Source organism: Egretta garzetta, unplaced genomic scaffold (genome assembly GCF_000687185.1).
Source record: "Egretta garzetta isolate BGI_Z169 unplaced genomic scaffold, ASM68718v1 scaffold27, whole genome shotgun sequence".
In the NCBI taxonomy this organism is placed as follows: Eukaryota; Metazoa; Chordata; class Aves; order Pelecaniformes; family Ardeidae; genus Egretta; species Egretta garzetta.
This window is the reverse complement of record NW_009260400.1, coordinates 2,233,022-2,253,776: the sequence shown is the minus strand read 5'-3', so window position 1 is coordinate 2,253,776 and position 20,755 is coordinate 2,233,022. Positions and strand designations below refer to the sequence as shown.

The 20,755-nt window shown below is 45.5% G+C and overlaps 1 protein-coding gene across 1 annotated transcript in view; it reads right to left on the bottom strand.

Moving 5' to 3' along the window:
• The window catches only part of PLEKHG4 (pleckstrin homology and RhoGEF domain containing G4), a 73,694-nt gene that overhangs the window by 30,421 nt on the left and 22,518 nt on the right, over positions 1-20,755 (bottom strand). Inside the window, 4 exon segments of the mRNA XM_035898804.1 lie at positions 11,186-11,334; positions 12,385-12,483; positions 15,652-15,768; positions 17,615-17,701. Of these exon segments, the coding sequence (XP_035754697.1) occupies positions 11,186-11,334; positions 12,385-12,483; positions 15,652-15,768; positions 17,615-17,701 (452 nt within the window).

Here is a 20,755-nt window from a genome sequence, read left to right as displayed (position 1 = left end):
CGGCACAGACAAGCAAGCACCTATAACTTTAGACATCACAGGCTGTTATATGCAAACATTTGCAATTATCCACTCATGAAGCAAAAATATTTTTCCAACCTTTCTCTGAGCTTCCATGGAGATCACTTTGGTGTTGAGGCTACTTCTCTGATGGCACTCATCAACAAGCTAGATGGACCTTTCTGCAATAGGAGTCCTGATGTCCACCCAAGGCCATGATAAAGAAAGCATGCATGGTTTCAATACTTAAGAATATATCGCAAGATGGTAACCTTATGGCACAGCAACTTGAAACAAGAGTTCCAGCTCTCGCATTGGCTTACCTAGCACAGAGTGTGATCTGATAGAGGGAAAGGGAGCCAAGGAGTCCCACTCCACTCCTTTTCATACCTGACAGAGGAAACAGGACTCATATTTTAGTTTCCTTGACAGGAGTCAGTCACAACCTGGGTTGCAAAGCTCTAGACACTAAATTCCCAGATAGCAGACAGCACATTTCCCAAAGTTACAAAACACAGGCTCTCCTGAAGACAACACTGCAACTACGGGAAAAGAAAAATCACCCTTCAGGTAGAGGGATAGGAAGGGATTACAAAACAAATATGTTTTAAGTATCTTCTTTTTTTTATAAACAGAAATAGGTCTATTACAAGCTCACTGTGTGAATTCACCATGCCATCATAGACAAGACCAGGCTCTTGGAGCACACTTGAGACCGATATTGGCCTTATGACCAGCAAACCACTCCAGGGAACGTAAGGTTCAAAAATGTGGTAATGAAATACTCCTGTTGGCCCATCCACTGAGCCCCGAGGAGCCCACTTCAGGAGAAGGGGCTTGGATGAACTGCTTGCTACTGAGCTGAAGGACTGAAAAAAATCCACCCCTAACAGTGCTCTTCTGGCCCCACACATGTTCCTTCCACAGAGAGAATTGTCCCAGATTATTGGCAATACCAGAAAAGTAAGAGAGCCAGGCTCTGAAGATCTCAATAAGACCAAGCCTTCATTGCAATTGCAGAAAGTGGAAGACCCAAGCCAGAGCCCCCAGTTCAGAAGCAAGCACTCAGACCTCTGCGCCATCGAATGCGATCCGTGTCCCGTCGAATAACGCGGCAGCTACACACATCTTCCCTCTATCTCAACAGACTCAACGGTACTAGAAGTGACATCCTGTTACTGAAGGCATCCATGGAAAACCTTTGCATTATTGATCCACAGGCATCTCAAACTCACCTAGAGTCAGTCTAGGATGCATTTGGGAGTTTATACTATAAGCAGGGACTGGACAGAGAATTTCAGGCAAGAGGGCTGGAAATGAGCTCGTTTTCATTTTAGGTTGAGCTGTTTAGAGCGTACATCATTATCTAAGGTCCCTTACTCTTGCTGTTTAAGTAATTTTGTTTTCTGGGAATGCTTGCAGCAGGCTATTGATACATTTATCAGGGCACAACCCAACACCAGAAACAGGCCACCCCAGTAAAAAAAAAAAAAAAAAAAAGTTTCCAAATGGCTCCTCTGGGCTCAGAGCCCCAGAGGGACTTCAGGTGTGGCACCATCCCTCCTCCTCTTCCTCAGCCAAGTTCCTCCAGCATTCCAGCACCTCAGTCTTTAGTTTCAAGGTCCAGCCACACTGTTTTCGCACATTCTGCCTCGCTTGGCAGGCATTCATTAAAACCTCAACGTCTAGTTGTTGGTCTTCAGTTGCATCTCCAAGGTAACTCCGGTCACATGTTGTCAGCTCTTGACAGTTCACTTTTACCAGCTCGACAGGCTCTCCGACTAACATCCATCTTTTACTCTTACACAGAGTCAAATATAGCCCTTGGCACCCTGTGGTATGAAGTAGGTAGGCAAACTGAGCCAAACAAAGAAATTGTTCACAGTCCATGGGAAAGTTTGTTTTTTCCATTCACTTTGGCACTTCCAGTGCTCACAGAAAGGATCCACTGAGCATTAAATGCGTTCTCCCAAATCTCTGTGCATCTGTTTACCTACCCACAAATGTCCATCCATTTGTTGATACACTTCTTAAAAACTTCTTCCCAAATAATTTCCAGTACACCAGTAAACTCAACGATGTCCTGCAACAGGGAGTTTCATGGGAAAATGATACCTTGCATAAACAACTACTACTTTTTCAGAGCCAGTCTGGGGCATTTTTCATTTCTGTCCTTCATTGCTTTCAAGGCAGCTTGGAGTAAACAAACCCAATATTGAAAATTGGGTTGAAGAAAAAGCAACTTCCATCCTGCCACACAAAGGGAAACAACTGGTTGAAGATATTTTAAGAGAGGCCTGAACAACTCTGAGGAAGAAAAGCAGAGAGCTGTTTGAAGTCAGTGGAAAGTCTTGTCTAAGCTTAGATTTGTTTGGATGCATCGCCATTTCCCTGCACATGTGAGTGTGGTAATAAGAGTCTTTCACTACATTCTTCCACGGTCAAATCATCCAGAGTAATTTTGCAATAGTGCAGAGTCAATATAATTTATAGCAAAAAGGAGTAGCTTGATGTCAGTTTATGTTTCCCCAAATTCTGTTTTCACTGGGCAATTATCGTTTCAGTGGAAAAGGTCCCAAACGTCTTCAGTTTTCTGGAGACGTGCCAAGCAGTTGTATAATGGTAGGGTAATTTTAAACCTATAATTTAGAAAGACCATTTCTGTCTGAATCCATCCTTCAAAAAGCTAGCCTCAGAGAGTTACACTGTAGCTTTCAAAGCAAAATACCTGATTTGTTTTCAAAAATAGATGGCCGCAGAAGAGGCAGCCAACAGACTTGCAAAAGCAGGTGCTGCACGAGGCGCTCCGGCCAATGCCGGCGAGACGCAAATAGAAGAGCACAGGGAGGGAAGCAGCAGAACCATTACTGTTCTGCAACTCATGGTCTGCCCCTTGAAAAACTGCTCTAGCTGACAGCAAGAGGAACAGCTAAAAGTGAAGGCCAAAACCAGACCTCACCCTCTGACTAACCCGGGTCAATTTTTAAATGGCAAAAATTCGTAGATGGAAGGAACATGAGACACGCTGCCTTTTGCTAGTGTATTTGATGGTTTTAAGGCAAGTATATTCCAGCTAACTAACTTGCCCTGGAAAATCAGATACCCCTGATAATTGTGTAATGTAGAAGAAACACAGCCAGATGTTTGAACATTAGCCTCATCTAGTCTTCCACCACTCCTGGTGCTGAACTTCCCTTGTGGATATCTACAGGTTTTGGCAGAAAAGGAATAGGATCTGACAACCAAGATTTCAAGGATGGCTTGGTGCAAGAACATTGCCAGATCATTTGTGCTAATACCTTGGCTACAAATCATTTACATGCCCTGAGCAATGCTTCAGAAGAAATCCTTCCAGCTTTGCAGGGAAAGTTCTGTGTGCCCAAGGGCTGTTTTGCAGGAAGAGAAATGCATTAGAGCCTTTCTTGGTCATTTTGGTACCAACCTACCTGACTGCCATATTTGTAACGATCCCGGACAAGGAGGTCAACCTCAAATGCTCTCCTGCTCTTCAAGCTGAAAACTTCACATGCAGCTGAGGTTAAAGTTCAAACTGGCAATGGTGACCTAATGTAGATATTGCTAAATAAACTGTAATTATCCTCCACAGCGCACAAATAGCCATGGTTGTTTTAATTACCTCATAAAAGTATTTGAGGAACTGGGTACAGTTTTTAGAACCCTGAAGTGTCCTTAGAAAGGCACAGAGGTTAAACACCAAATCTGGGGCTGCCATTCATGAGGGGAAGGGCGGATCCAGCTGAGACCACAGACCTGACTGAATCCCTCCTCACTAGGTTACCTGACAAGCACACACACTGGGAACAACCCATCCAATTAATACAGCACACCGCAGACCACAATTGCCAAGAGAATTCTCTTCTGCAGCACTGTTAATTTAAACATTTTTAGCAGAAATATACTCTGAAGTCCCTTTAAAAGCAAAGGCATTGATGCATACAGTTAAACAAGTGCCCAAGCGCAGTCCCAAGCTACAACCTTTGATTCTTTCCCCAGCCTGAACTGTAATTCGGTTACAATAAAGCTGTGTTCAGACTCTGGTTGATTTTAAATCCCAGTAAGACCCATAAAACTGACTGGGGAAAAAAATCCCACATTCTAAAGAAATCCCAAACCAACAAGTAGCCTACTTATGGGGAAAGCTCACCCTGCAGCAGAGCCTGAGATGGGATGTGGAAACATTGTTCTGGGAATACCAAGCATCAAGCTGTGGTTTTCTAGCAGCTGTAAAAAGCTCCTACCTCCAAACCTCATCCCCAGCCTTATTTATGTTTATACTTGTTATCTAGGTCGACTGCGCTAGTGTTGGATTTAGGACCACCAGGGTTTCAAGATGCCCTGCTCAAATATATACTCACTGTCGTTTACAGCCACATACCTATTTCCCTGATATGTCCTCTTTTTGCACACTCAGTGTTTATGATGCATATAATAGCGGTGACTGTGCTATAAACTACCCCAGCAATAGAAACATCTACCCCAACTCAGCTATATAAAAACCAGTGCTTGTGGGATGGTCTGGGCTGAGCCAGGAACTTCAGGCAGTTCAGCTAACATCCTATACTGGAAACTTTTTGCAATTTTTTCCGTAGTATTTTTAAACAGATAAAACACACTGTGTGTCATTAATTACCTAATGCCCTGTTGGCATGACAAACATTGCAAACAAGAACAATTAAAACTAGAGTCTTCTGGGTAAATTCCCACTGAATCCAGAAAGATTTGGGGTGTAAGACAGTAGAAAATAAACAGCACAAAGGGAGTCAATTGGGATCATCTCATGAAAAGCCTAAAAGAACAACGAAAACGTACCTTGACAGAGCTCTGCAATCTTTCACCTCTCTGCAAATGCCACTATTAGCTCCACACAGCACTTCATACGCTCAGAATGACAATGGCTCCATGCTCCATGTGCGGAGCAATGGGGTTTGTTTAATGCAAGCATAAGTACTTTTTACCAGGTTAAAACCACCACGCAAACAGAGGGAACAGGTTAGACTATAACGAAAATGAATACCAAGCAGCACGGTATGTGTTTGGATAGAAATGTCGCCATGCGCTCCTCCCTCCACCTGACAAACAAATAATACCATGGAAGAGCACCACCGCCCAGGCACTGGTAAAGGCCAAAGGTTTAGGGTTCGTCTGCATCTTTTGTGTCACCAGCAACAGTGCAGAGGTAGAAAGCTACCAATCCCTGAGACCAGGATTTAAGTGCAGTTTTTCATCTCAATTCCAGGTATATCGAGAGCTTGTCCTAACCAAGAGATGAAGGTTTTAGGATTAGGTCCCCAGGAGAAACATGCAAAGGACACCTACTAATAGAGAATGCATCTCACAGACCAGGGTCAGGAGGTGGTAGCACGAGAGGTTCACAAAGCTCCAGAGAGGCAGAAAGCCTCTTCACAGTGGTGCCCAGCGACAGGACAAGGGGCAATAGGTACAAACTGAAACATAGGAGATTTCAGTTGAATATGAGGAAAAACTTCTTTACTTTGAGGGTGACAGAGCACTGGCACAGGCTGCCCAGGGGGGCTGTGGAGTCTCCTTCTCTGGAGATATTCAAAGCCCGCCTGGACGAAGTCCTGTGTAACATGCTCTAGGAGAACCTGCTTTAGCAGGAGGGTTGGACTACATGATCTCCAGAGGTCCCTTCCAACCCTTACCATTCTGTGATTCTGTGATGAGCAAGCGCTAGTTAAGCAAACAGGAAAATGGCATCAATGAAAGGGACGCAAGCACTGCTGTCCTTTGAAACACACGCAAATGCACAGAGTAGAGACCAAACTGGCCACAGTACAGAAACAAACACAGGTCTAAAGCTGGAAGGGGATGGTAGAAGACAGCAATACCTCCAGGAAGGATTTCCCCAGGTAGGTTGCCCAGCCATGACCACTAGAATATGGCAGCAGCTCTCAGCTTGCAGGCGCACACCTTTTACCTTCCAAACCAAGAACGTCAGCCATCCCAGTCTCCCCAGACTGGGACTTACGCACCAGGCACCTGTCTCCTCTCTACCCTTGCCCCCAACTTGTTACCTATTTTGGAAGGCCAGCTTAGTCTCTCTGCCTAGACCCGAGACAGAACTTCAGATGATGCTTGTGTAGTCCCTTGGAAGCCCCTCCAGGAGCCCCCGAGAGCTTGTACTTTACCCAAGTTTACTTCTGCCCAAAGGAGCTCGTACACCACTTTGCACAGTGGTACATGCCTGCCTTGGAGCATCCCAGGAGTTGCTACTAACAGGAGTCTTGCTAAAGCCCCGCAAGCATGAGCTCCTACAGCACACACAGCTATAACTCACTGTGTCATTAACTGGCCACAGCTTCAAGCAGACCTAGTGCCTCACCACTGCATGTGGAAGCGAGGCTCAAGAGCTGCGGACGCTGTTAGCTGCAAGATCACACTCTTTGTTGCTGTAATTGAGTCAGGTCCAGCATCGGGAACCTGGCAGCTGCTGCTCAGGAAGTTTGCTCCACACTGCCCATTACCTCTGCTCAGCTCAGGTCCCCACCCAGGGCTTCCAACCAGATCACCAAGCCACACTAAAAATAGCCAGCTCAAAAAACCAGCTCTTGGCTCTAGCCGCTCCACCCTCAAAGTACAGAGACTAACTGCACTGCCTTCTGCAAAGAAAAGGAGAGTTCACTCCTCCATCTATTTATAAGCTGCTTATTCACAGCTTGCAAGCACAAATTCCTTTCAGATGAGGAGCTTGGGGGAAGAGATTATGCTTTTTCTGGTTCCATGTTGCACAGATCCAACCTGGTCATTCCTTCACCATCTGAGGTTTTTCCCTTTATTTCAGCTCTTGCATCTAGGCTTGGGGCTACCTTGCCTGCCTACATGATGCAATCCCATTCCCGTGCCCCACTGAGAACACAGGTTCACTGGTAGAGCCAGGCATGCACCAGGTGTATTCTGGGTCAACTAGTAAAAGGCATCTTTATATTAATATAAAATGTTTGTATCTTCTTCACTTCTGACTCACAGCGTATCTAGAGGACAAAAGGCATCACTGGACACCTTGTCTAGGCAAGCGTTCTCAGCTCTTGGCTATGCTGGAGGAGCAGAAATAACAAGAAAAACAGTGGAAAAAGTTGGGCTGAGGACCAGGTTAAGCCTCCCTGTCTTGCTGTCCAGGCCCACACAATTGCCTCCCTTTAGTCAGAGCTCCCACTACTGCTGCCCAGCTCCTGGCAGCTTCTCCAGGCTTATGATGGAAGTGTCAGAGAAGTCTTTGAAATCCACCACAGAATAAGCAATGCATTAGTCCACCTTCCACAACTGGCTCAGTGAGTTGCCTGCAAGCCACGCTGGTTGATCAATACACTAGATATCCAGAAGCCTGCTAGCCACATCTATGTAACTTATTAAAAAGACTGTGTTTGTTAAAGATTTCCTGTCCAAAAGTGCAAAAATAAGTATTAGTAACATTAAAGTGATGAATGTCTCCATGGCATTTATCCACACTTACCGACAGGAACTTCAACTAGGCTAATAGCTTTGCTTTTCAACTCCCAGAAAGACCAGGGCAGCAAAACCTGGAAGTTTTCAGCTAAGAGACTTGGAGAAGCACTGAGCCTTCAGCACAGCAGGTGGTGTGAAGGCAAACGTGCTGGCTTTAAATCCAGCCAGCTCCACCAACAATGAATAAGTGGCAACTAAACCACCTTCAGCAGTCCACCTGCGCCTTTGGGTGGCCAGCCTGTGCTGAAGCTATCATTACAGCGCTCGAAAAGGCACCACAAAGATACTAGCTCATCAGTACCACGCCCACGCCAACTCTAGGCCAAATTCAGCCTGGTCTTCCAGGAGGTGGGAGAGTGGTGTGGGACCAGCTGTGCACACTACATCCCCTTAGCCAACTCCCTCTGATGGGCTGCCTGTGGGATGCATCTTCTGGTAAGAGAGCTCCTTCTTTCTAAGCCAGGAAAAGGCTGAGATCCAGAAAGACTGCTTGGGGAAGTCTTTCTTTCCCTTTGTGGTTAAGCAGATGGATAGGCAAGGGTATCTTTTACAGAGGTACTTGGTGGAGAAAGGAGTATGGAGACTCTTGGTCAGCTCACACTGGGAATAGAGTGAGTAGAGTTACTGGTCAAAGCCACTGCTGCAGTGCTGCAGCCTCTCTCAGGACGGGACCATCCAGGAGGGACCTCCAAAGGTTCTTAAAGCATCTGTTAGAGAAACAAATGGATATACCACAATGCATCTCTCCTGCACGGTCACATCTCTGATGGGATGAGTTCAGTTTCTGCAGGAAAGGAGCTGTGTCACTGGCTTAGCAAATCCTGGGTCAGACCTGAGCAGCAATGAAAACCCATCGCTCTGTGTCATGAAACACTCTAAAGGCATCCTCGTCTCTCCAGGAGGGCAGAGCAGGGAAACATGCCAAAACCAACCTCAAGGGAAAAGTTTCATTCTAAAGAAAGACTAAAGCAAGTCTTGTTTGCTGTGTGCTCCTGAAAGGTATTTGGCAGATAACATCTGACTGCACAGAACACAGGCCTGCCTCCTTGCCTGTTTTAGCCTACTATCTCTAACCTGCAGTCAAGTGTTTTCACGCAGGTTTGTCCATCTCTGTTCTTACCACCTCCTGGTATTCTTTTTGCCACATGAAGCCACAACCTAGCAAGAAAGTCAGCTGTCAAAACATATCACCTGCAAAAAAAGCAAGTCAATCTTCTTGCTTGTTTAATGCCAAAGTGACAGTGCAGCTGGACTTGTCTTCTTTATGCCTCTTAAGAAAAAAAATCGCATTTTTTTACCTTTAGCTCTGCATTTTTGGTTGGCATATTTTAATTAAGTGGAGCTAAGAGTCCAGAAAACTGCTCTTCAATTTTTCTCCTCTATTTGTGTGCAATTCTTGCACGTTTTGACAGTTACCTGTTCACAGCTAGCCTCAACTTCTGCCTAAGTAGTCTTGGCAGTCATGACTCTGCTTGATCAGGCTTTTGCACCACAAAAAGGAAGAAAAAAACCTTTAAACAATGGGACATGTGATTAACACAAAGCCAAAAGGTGGATTAGAAGGCTAAAGCCATTTGACTTGCTTTTGTAAATAATTTGATTTCAGGTGTTGGGGGAGTGGATGTAGAATTAAAGACTGTTAAGCACTGATCAATATTTTACAATTCAATGTTCAGAAAAGCAGTACAAGAGGCCCTGCTGAGTGCTCAGACACAACCAGTCCCATTCCATTTTCACATATCACTGGTCAAAAATCTAATATTGGACCCACACACATCAATAGCCACTCCATGCTAGCTTAGCAGGCCAACTACAATATTTTGTCTCTACCATGCTTTGATCCTATCTGTTAAAGAAGCCTTTGAAAATCCTAACCACAGGAGCCTTTACAGGGTTAGCAGAGCAAGTGCACGGCCATGGATGATCTAAAACCAACAGTGCCTTATACAGAGTTCTCTGGCCAAGTGGTAAAAGCTTTTTCCCCATTTAAAAGGATCCTGGAACAGGGAAGAATAGACTTCTCTAGTCGTCTGCTCCGAGTTACATGACAAGCAGGCATTTCCTCAATTAAAGTACTGCATGGATTTTAGTTACTGCAACTGCTCCACAGGGTAGAAGAGGACTAACTTTCTCCCACTATATACATTTACGCTCCTCAGGCTGGAGAGTGCCACGTATATTTGATCTGGAGCATACACTCTCCATTCATATTGGCAGGCAATGAATATAATCTGAATTATACACAGAACATGCTACACAGCCTCGGCATGCGCTCAGACACTGTGCAATCAAAGAATTGCGTGCATATCCCCTGCCCCTGCCCTTGCTAAGGTAATCAAAGCAGTAAATTATCCTTAGGGACTCTGTCAGATCAGGTTTCAAAGTTGATCATTTCCCTGCACAAGAACACAGGCTTATCTTAAAACCAAACCAAAACTTAAAGGCACACACATTCTCCCCATTCTTGTCAGACTCTAAAGTTGCTGTGTGTGGCTTAAAATAAAAAACAAAACCAAACCAAAAAAACCTGCATTATCTGTGCTCCTCACATCGTGTCAGAATGAAAAAGCTATACTGCGCTAATTCTATGCACAACTGTACCAGGACTTCAAGACTTCACCAATTCAGCAAGAAAATTTTGTCTGCACGGCCTGCCAGAACTGCTGACAGAAGTCACAGCAAGCAGGGAAAAGAAATGGTTATACCTGTCCCCACGCTCCCCTCTCACTCAACACCAAAACATCAACCCCCATCTCCCAGTGACAGGTAGCAACTTTGCGCTGTCATCCACTTGCTGAATTTTCAAAGAGAAATGTTGTTCTTTTCCCAGTGTTTGGGTGAGATACCCTGCAAGTTATTTTATTATCTTCTCTCCATTCCCTCCCTTAAAACCTCCCAGCTTGCGATGGCAACAGAGTTTAACCAGAGCAAGGCTGCAGATGCACGGAGCCATTCCACGCTGCCCTGCCATCTGCTACACCCCCATCCGTACCCACGCACCAGCATTTCTCTCACACTGGGGCTGGAAGCTCCTGGGCACAAGGGCTGCCTTTCTACCTTGCTGTTTGCACAGCACATAGCAGAGAGGCCTTCACATGCTGATAGGCTTCAGGTGTTTTAACAGTACAAACAGGAGTTGTGCAATGCCCTGGGGATTTCAAACAGTTGGCCTCTCTCAGTCCCCACTTCTCCTACCGATTTTGAAAACAGGCAGTGAGTATTTGATTGTGCAAACCGTACCAATGTGCAAGGAGAGAAGAGCTTGCTTCAGCCAGAAAGCATTCCTCATAGTTAAGGTCCTTGGAAATCCCCCTGCATAAGGAGTGCCTTGGTAAATCACACAGCGATAACGCCTTGGACCTAAACATTCATCACTGGCATCATCAATTAAAGACTTGTGTTTGAGTGGTGCACAAAATATCCAGCCCTCTCTCCACTACAGAAGATAAGTCTTATTTGGCTTGGAAAAGGAACTTTCACCATCTAAGTGAATCCAACCAGACAAGTTTTTGGACTGGGCAAGAAGGAGTCAGGATAAAAATAAAATTCCTTACGCTTTTCACCTTTGCTGTTTTCAACAAAAGTCCTCACTACAGAAAGTGGCTCTCTAGCCTGCACCAACGATGGGTCATCTCACAGAGACTCCCAGCACCTGCTTTTTCTCATCTCCATCTCCTCTTCTCCCACTCTTGGGGCTCACCTGTAGTCATCGGTGAGGGTGACACAAGATGACTCCTTCCTCAGTCTGGCCAGGAGTGCTCCACCCTCCAGCTGCAGCCTGACCAGCCGTGCGTCTTCAAGAACGTTCTTCATCAACTGCCTGTAATTTCTCAGCAGCACAGCTGCCTCCTGGAGGGATCACAAGAGGGAGATGAGCAGTTACTGCAACCTACAGGCAAAAACCAGCACCCAACCCAAAAACACACATACAAACTACATCTCACCTTGGCCCACCCTAGGAAAGAGGGAGGTTGGTTCCCTCAGCTGTTTCTCTCAAGCCTGCCCAGTCCAAAGTGATAAACAGTGCTCCTTACGCTCTTGACACCTTCCCCACCAGGCTAAAACTGAAACCCAATTATTATCATTATCCATACTCCATTTGCTGGCCGTAGAAAGAACAAGCTTTCCAGCCCCATTTTCCACTCACAGCTAGCTCCTACTGTTCTTAGGGCCTGGACCTGCATGGCTCCAAGCTGTGGGACAAGATGCACATGAAGGGTTTGTGGATATACAGATGTATGCGGGAAGGCCCAGAGAGGCCACTACGATATCTTCCATTGCTTTACTGTTGAGACCCTCACTGCAGAGCTGACAGCAATTTCCTGCCATGTCAGGGGTACAAGCAGCTTCTCAAGAGTTGGGGAATATCATGTTTGCAACAACACAGGCTCGGTCTTTGTACCCTCCTCTTCTTACCCACTTCCAAACTTCTGTTCTGGAGGCAGCAAAGCTGGAACTGCAGCACAGCCTGGGCCTGGTAAACACTGTTTATGCTGTCACCTAACTTTATTCCAGGCCATTCAAGCCAACCTGGTGTGGCACAACCTGAGGCAGCTGCTCAGTACTGGGGACACCAAAGCTTGTACCAGCTACAGAGCTATGGAGCTGCTAAGAACGTGCTCCAGTGCTGGAGCAAGTACCCATCAGCAACAAGCATAGCTGAAGAGGAGATCTCCTGAGTGACGCTGAGGGATCAGAGAACCAGCTTCCAAACCCAGCAGAGCCTCTATCACTTCATTTGGATTAGCTTCTAATAGTCCCGACAGCTCCACAGTGACACACAGCACTCAGAATACCCTGCTATTACAGCTTGCAAATTCAAAGCTACAGCTTTTCTGCAGCTATCCAGCCTCCTCTGTCTCAGGCTCACCTCCCATACGAGGTGAGGGATGTGCTTACCTCAGCTCTTTCTGGTAATTTTCCAGGTTCAACTTTATGAATAGCTCCCTGGAGGAAGGCACAAGCACCCTGGCATCCTTGTAGCAAATGTTCCACCTTCTGCAAGAAAAAAGGACCAAGGCAGATATTATTGTCTCATGGCTGACAGGAAAGCTGTCTTTTCAGCTTGCAGAAGGTTAAAAGTACAGAAATCAAGAGAGGCTCAAACAGATTAACCCAAGGGTTCAATTATACCAGTCGGTGAGACCCAACCAGCAGAGAGGCCCACCAGAGGCTTCACATACATCACGCTTTACCAAGGCCTCTATGCAGACGTTACAAACTTGCACGCTCATGGCGTGTATGGATCATGCCGTACAGAAAAGAAAATCAGTCCACATTCCTCTACCATTAGCATTTCTTGTAACTTTCCACTAAGATGAATCATTATGCATGAATTTTGGAGGAACAAAACATAGAACAAGTACTTGGAATTTCTCTACTTTAAATCATTTCTCTTTAATATAAAGTGCAAATTAAAGATTAGGAAACTGGAAAGCTTCCACAGTTAAACACCTTAAACTACTGACAATCCCTCCTCTCTTGGGGGGTGGGAGGGGCACCAAAAAAAAGCCCCAAATATTTCACAGGGGGTCACGAGACAGTACTTTTTAGAAAGGTCAGGGATACGAAGCCTAAATATTGCCAGATGCCACCCTCTAGCCACTGAAATCAGAGAAGGGAGAAACAGCTATTCCAAAACAACCGCACTCAAAACAAAACAAACCAAAAAAGCAGCTGTTTGAATCTTTACTGAGTTGAACTCCCTCCTCCCTGGAGTGCTGGAACAGCCCCAGCAGTGACAGATTAGCAGGCAGGATGCAGGTGAGATCACCGAGACAGGAAATAAATGCTGTTTGCCACATAGCTGCAGATCTAAAGGGGTTGAGCATATGGGTCATTCTCACACACAGTACATTGTATAAATAGGCAACCCATACAGATAGATTCCTACACTAACTCCCTTTGGTAACATTTTGCATATTAAGATGCAAGACACAAAGAAGGAGTTGTCTGATATCATGCTCCTTCCTTCAAGAATTATCCTTCTGCACAGACAGAGCACCTCAGCTCTCAAGCTTTTCTTAACTCTGTCCAGAAAACTAATCCATAACCTCTTGCAAAGCTTCTCTGCTTCCTCACTGCCAAATAAACCTCAAATTCAAACCTAGGTTTGGGTTAGATTAGGTTTCTGTACCTCTATTGCATCAGCACAGGTTCATACTAGTACTTTTAGATGCAAGTTTAAAAAATGGGTTCTAAAACAAGTTGGATAAGTCAAGATTTGGCACACGCTAAGCGTAACCACTGAAGCTTATCACCAGCAACGCAGTGGTATTATCAATGATACCTTAACCTGCTTCAGATGCTGCAGCATGCCACACAGCATTGCAGGCAGAGAGGTCAGAGCCAAAAGACCACTGAATCTTTTTGGAAGCAAAGGTGATGGTTCCGTCATCCACCAGGGTGAGCAAGTCAAGCTCACTGTGAAGACAGCCAATTTGTGTGCAGATTTACAGAGATTTAATCCTGTCTAGTCTCAGCATGCCAAACATCTCTCAATACAGCTTTTAAAGGTTCAAGAAGCACATGATCCACAGGACTTACGCTCCCTCCACAGCATGAGCATACACAGAGCTGAGTATCGGTGCCACAGATGCTACTTTTGCAGACTTCTGGCAGTCTGCACGTACCCTGCTGCAGGGCCAGCAATGCCTGCAGTCCTGCCATCAGCATATGCTGCATTGGTGGCTGCAGCACTCCTTATGGGTGCCTGCAGCACCCTTTGCCAGGGCTACCTTCCTTATAAACTCCGTCTGGGTGCTGCAGTTTCAGCCCTTCGATCTTTTGAGCTCACCCAGGTTAAGCCTCAAACACTTCCACAGGGTGGTCAGCCTCCCTACATCTTACAAAATCATAGAATTGTTTAGGTTGGAAAAGCCCTTTAAGATCCCCAAGACCAGACGTTACCCTAACTCTGTCATCCCACCACTAAGCCCTGGCCCTAAGCACCTCGTCTGCCCAGCTTTTAAATCCCCCCAGGGATGGGGACTCCCCCCCTCCCTGGGCCAGCCCCTTCCAGGGCCTGACAGCACTTGCGGGGAAAAAGTTTTTTCCCAATGTCCAACCTAAACCTGCCCTGGCACAACTTGAGGCCGTTTCCCCCCGTCCCATCGCCCGTTCCCTAGGAGCAGAGACCAACCCCCTCCCCTCCTGTCAGGCAGTTGTAGGCAGCGATAAGGTCTCCCCTCAGCTTCCTCTTCTCCAGGCTTAACACCCCCAGGTCCCTCAGCCATCATGGGCTGGCTCTAACCCGCACCTGGGTACAGTTCACTGTAGACCTCTTGATCCACAATTCTACTGGAGAAAAGTGCAAAGGTCAAACAGGATCACAGTACTGAGGCATACTCAAAGCAGCCAAACAACAGTGAGAAGGAATGGATTGTTGGCACTGCCTCCTACCGTTATCTTGGTCCTAAGACTCACTGAACAGAATCTGCCTTTGTTTCCTCACCTCAAGTGGCCAGGTCTCAAAGAGAAATACAATGATCCCCTGGGCTGAAACTTCACTGTATTTTTAGTTTAGATGCATTCTAAAGAGTTCAAATTTGATGACAACTTTGGTAAGTAACTTAGTTATACCTAAAGGCTGAAAAAGATGTTCCTGCAAGGATCTGAAACAATTATCAGTAACTTCCAAGTTTCACCCCTGCCAAGATTGCAGTTTTTACTAAGAAACTCTTAGCCTGGTCTGGGGAACTTGCTCCAAAACCAACAGGATCTAACTATTTTTGTTACCCTCTTGACTGTTAGTTCAAAGGCGACATGACACTAACACCTTCTCCTGAGATTAGCACAAGAAGTGTCTGCTCTTAAGCCTCAGACTATAACCAGAGTGCCACTGCCTATCACAATAAAACAGCATGCAGTTTCTTCTTTCCTTCCAAAATATGGTAAATCTGAATTAATGCAGTTCAAGCAGATGAGTTAAAAACTAAAATTTTAGTTCCTGCAGTCATGACGATAGGTCACAGTGTGCATCCATTTTATGAAGACAGTACTAGTATTCTTTTGATAAGAGAGATTCATTTGCATACACAGCTATTACAGGAACCATTGTATTTTAATGCTTGTAGGTTCAGCTGTCGACAAGCTCCTCTTGCTTCAACTCTATTACCATGCCATTTCTTCTTTCAGATACCAAAGAACCCAAGACGTCCTACTCACCATGCGGAAGCTTAACCAGTCCCTGTGACAATAAGGGAAGGTTCCATCCAGTTCTAGAGGCAGCTGCGAGCTGTCTATGTGCTTATGGAGGGATTTCATAGAGGTGAGAAGTTCAAACTGTGCAGGAATAGAAGAAATAAAAGCACATTTGCAATAGCTTATGAGAATTGGTAGAGGAGGGGAAGGCTAAGGAAAGACAGCATCCGTTATTTCTTTATCTATCTTGCATAGAAACAAGGCACACAGCATATATCTGCAATATAACTACAATATGAAGGAGGAAAAAAAAAAAATCAATTCAATCTTAGAGCAGCTTGCTGTACAGCTTAGTGGGCGAACCTTGAGGGAATGCAGGCCATAACATGCTGTTTCTCAAGCAGAACATCTGTGATGGAAGTCTGGCAGCAGTCAGCCTTCTCCAGAGCCAGTATCTCCTAGTATAAGCAGAGCAACTCCCTCATATGTTCCCACATATTGTTGTGCTATATATGTTGTGCTGTGATTTGCATTTGTTTGGAGAGTCTGAGAGGTTAAATCCAGCCCCCAGCTTCCCCGTCTCCATTCCTGGAAAAACAGTCTAAAAGAGCAGCCTCTGCCCCACCCTCAACTCACCATTCAGCACAGCAGCTATTTGCTCCAAGTCTTTCCTGGACCTTGACACAGATAACTTGCCTTCTGTGAGTCTGTAGGACCTCAAAGCATTTTTACACTCACCAGAGACACAGACAAGTGCTCCTGCAGGTACATGGAAGCCAGCCCAGACACCAGGAACTCAGGTGCAGGCATTTAACACCACCACCCCCCACCGTGAAGTTTCCACCTCCTTACAAAATAGTGATGATGCTTCCAATTCCTTCTGCATGCCTGTGTCTTTATTAGCCTTTGCTCCGTTCCCTCCTACACACTTAGGATTGTTCCAAAGTGTTTAATGTCTTCTGTAACTCTCCCTGCACACACACACACATCTGTAGCCCCCCTTCTCACTTCAAATCCTTCCACGTGGGTGCAATGAGGAAATGGACTAATAGCATTTGTTATTCTTTAGCCTTTCAGGGCAGCACACCACACACACAGCAAAACTGATGCTCTTCACAGAATCTTCATCCACAGGAGCCAAAAGGGAGGTCCTGGCCTACTCTGAAGTCTATGGGGTTTTGGCAGACACAGAATTTCAGTCCATTCTTGTAGCTTGTAAGAGTCTTAGAGCAGAGAGCTAAGATGCAGTCTGGTGCTCTGTTCACTCACCACAGACAAGAGTGGCTGAGAGCCTACATTTCTTACACAGCTATAGAACACTAAGGCAGATTGACTTCTAGTGGGGGTGTTCAGTGATGTTGTGATGATTTTCCCCCTCCTCCACTAGCACCTCCTGTTAGCCTTCCCAGATACTTCAGCTGCAAAGGGAACCTCACACACATCCACATCTCCTCTTCCCCCTCTTGCAGAAGTCTCAGCCACTGACAGCAGCAGCTATGACGAGAGGAAACGTGAGATATGTAAAATCCAGGAAGGAAACAAGTACCTTCAAAGGATGGAGTTCAGGATTTAGCCTAATGGGATTTCTTCCTGACCAAGGACTTCCCCCCCCCCTTGTTAACAGGAGAACGTGCAAAGCATTTCTATTACTGTTAATCGTGCAGGGCTCCTCCATACAGCTATCCATGTTCTCAACAAACCCCCTGTGTCTTGAGCGCCCCAGCAGACTGACAGAATTATGGTGCAAATGTCACTGATGGACTTGGCAATAAACACAGCATGACAGAGATACGTTAGCTTTGCATAAACTTTACAACCCCATAAATACCACACCGTAAGAGACCACAACCGTAAAATATGGAGAACAACTACAGAGACTTCATGTGAGAATAAACCTACATCAGCAGACAGAGAACTCGCTGTTTGGAGAGTTAAATAGAGGATGTCAAAAACTCCCCAGCAACCCCTGGATGAATGGTTCCATTACCTGTCCTGCTGGTGGCTTCTCCATCCGAAAAGTCAGATCTCTTTCAACCAGGAGCAGTACTCCATGAATACAATGAGGATCCATATCCTACAACAGAACAGAGCGCAAATCCATTACCTCTCTGCCTGGGATGCTAAGGAGAATGTACCATGCCAGGTTTGCTCAAAAGACTGCAATTTATCCTTCAAAGGCATTTAACGAAGCCTGGAAGGCAGTGACCAGGTATAGGGAAGGCCATTCTACAGAGCACCAAGGCTAAGTCCTTAAGCTAGTTTGCCTCAGATCAACTAGTCCTGCAGTATTTAAGGAAGCAATGAAAGAGGTCAGGTCTTGGCTATGCTAAAAAATTAGAACAAAACAAACCCCCACCTTTGCCTTCTACACAGGGAAATGTGTCAGGGGAAGAAAAAAAAAAAACCACACCCTAATGAACCATATTCAATGTCCAAGTTTTTTCTTGATAACTTTCCTGGTCACTTCTAACTGAAAGGAATTTTTTTTCCTCACGGTGCCAAAAACATTTTCTTGTCTTTACTTATTGCCAACTGACAATCAAGGACTTGCATCCTGTTGCTACTGTTAAACTGACAGAAATTCCAAACACAAGGGATGCCCGACAGCTGTAGTTCGAAGTCTGTGATCCAGGAGCTCTCCCATTATAGAAGCACTGTGCAGGGAAGTGAGGAGCAGGCATGGAGAGCAACAGCAGAAAGAGGGAAACGTAGTAGAAAGACCGAGATCACGGAGACAGGGCACACTAAATACATGATGCCTGGATCTGGATAGCAAGGCAAACAGCCATTTGAGCTGTCATTCCACGCAGTTAAATAAGATCCATCCCATCTAGATATCTCCTAGATGATTTTTGCCTCTGCAAATATCTCGGAAACTTGCCAAGCAATGAATCCTTTCCCATATTGCTCGAGCTGCAAGTAACCTGCCACAGAGCAGGCCATGACAGCAAGGGAGCCCTGTTGAAATAAATGGCTTCGGCAGTGTGTAAAGTTTAATATCCAACATGAGCAGCAGAGCCAGAGTAGAGAGGCCAGTTGCAACAGCAGAGACTGAGCCACCTAACCTGACGCTGGACCCACGACAGTGATTCAGAAACAATGCCAACACAAGGGGACCCAATTCTGCAAATGAAAGCAGCAGCAGAGATTCCAGAGCAGAGGAAGACCTTTCTCTCATCTAGTCCTAAAACAGGATCCTTTGGGATTTTTTTTCCTGCAGGTTCCAACTGAAACAGCTCCCAAAACAGTGAGAGGTTTCTCAGTCTTCTCAAATCCCTTGCTCCAAAGCAAATTATTCATACTTTCACTGTTACTTGAACACTGATCAAAAGGCCAAAAAGAATTTATTGCACAATCAGGCTGTATTAGGTAAATACTAAAGCTCATCTGAAGAGAGGATGGGGAGGTATTACAGCTGTATCAGCAGCTCTGAATTTGTCTGCTGGAAAGTACTGAAGGATGAAGACTAGCCACAGTTTCAAGACAGTTCATGGCACTAAATAAATTTATTCTTTCACAATGCCTCTTCTATTCCAACAGCGATGAGATGTGCAATCTGGGTGAGGGATAAAGGTAGTGATGGTGTAACACGAGGTTACAACAAGAGCCAAAACACTCACTCGCTTGTTTATTACTGCTGAAAACAGAGACTGAAAAGTCGTTCACAAATAAAGCTGTCAGTAGAAAAGTTCAAGGGTTTCCAATCCAAGCAGTAGTCCCATTTCCAGAGAAATCAAGTATTTTTCACCATATTTTTTTCTTTAAACAGCTGAAGATAAGTCAGTTTCATCCAGCACTGATGGAACAATCTAAATGGACTACAACAGTTTACCGGAGTGCCTTGGGAAACAGGCAGAGCTGGAAGCAGCAGGATGCTATTTGAGGAAGCTTTCCTGCAGCTTTCCGCACAATCTCTTGCCACCTTTGCTAACAAAACAGCTATCTGGAAGCAAAGAAACCGAGTCCCACACATGTAAGTGAAGTCCTCAGCTCCCAAAACAGGCACAGTGTGGACAGTGTAGAACAGACAGGCATCAACAGGAGCTCAGAAAGCACTAGGGTAAATACCCATCCCTTTATTATTCTTTAAAAAAAAAAAAAAAAGAGAATTAGGTACATTATTCCATCTTTCTCAGACTGAAGTTTCAAACAGTCTTCTGGCTTCCCGCCCCAAATGGTAGCTCATGGCCAGACTTAACATCACTGGCACAGTTTGAAGCACAGGCTGCCAAGAATGCCTGTGCAGGTGGGACAGTCCCCAGATCCCACGTTCAATCTCAAAGTGACCACTTCTAAGGGATCAGTAGGAGGCCTCTGGTCTCTAGCATCAGACCAAGGTCCTCTGTACTTCTGCAGTAACAGGGCATGTAAGTATACCACTTGAACAGAACAGTTGGCACAGAAGTTTTCTGCTTTGAACTGCTACTGTATCTCTGTCTTCATAAACAGACTCTTCCCAATCCAACACAGATGCAGCAGATTACAGGATTAAGCGCTCGCACTGATATGCAAAACTCAAAAGAATCTCACTCTATATATAAAGACTAAGGCAGAGCGAAATCCAACAGATACCTGTTCACTGAAGGCCAGCACACACATTCCACTGTCCGTGCCCTGCCTGCTCACTGACCACGGGATGGGCCCAGCACTACTGACCAGCAGTTTCTCTGAACAGGCCCCCTAGCACAGATCATACTGGTGACAACATGTGACCAAACATCACAGCAGCATTTACCTCTGCAAAAATCCTTGCTCTAAAGCATCATTATGCAGCTTCCCACAGGAACAGGCATGATCTATTCTTGCAGCATGTACGCACTGCACATTTCCCTTCGCCTCCGTACGGAGCTGCCAGAGTTCCTCCTTGCTCCTTCCTGAGTTAGCTCTGCTGCAGCGCTTTATTCTGCTCCCGCTCCCAATGCTGTCTGGGACAGAAGAATTTCCCAGACACCCATATTCTAAAAAGGAAAGGGGAAGAAAGTCTTGCAGAACACAACTCCCCCCATCCTGAAGGCAGAAAGGATGAGAAGCTTTCACAGGTTTACTAGGTGACTCTAGACAGAGCAACTGACAGTCTCCCAGTGCTGTAGGGAAAGCTACTTGCAAGCACCAAAAGTTATTAGCACTT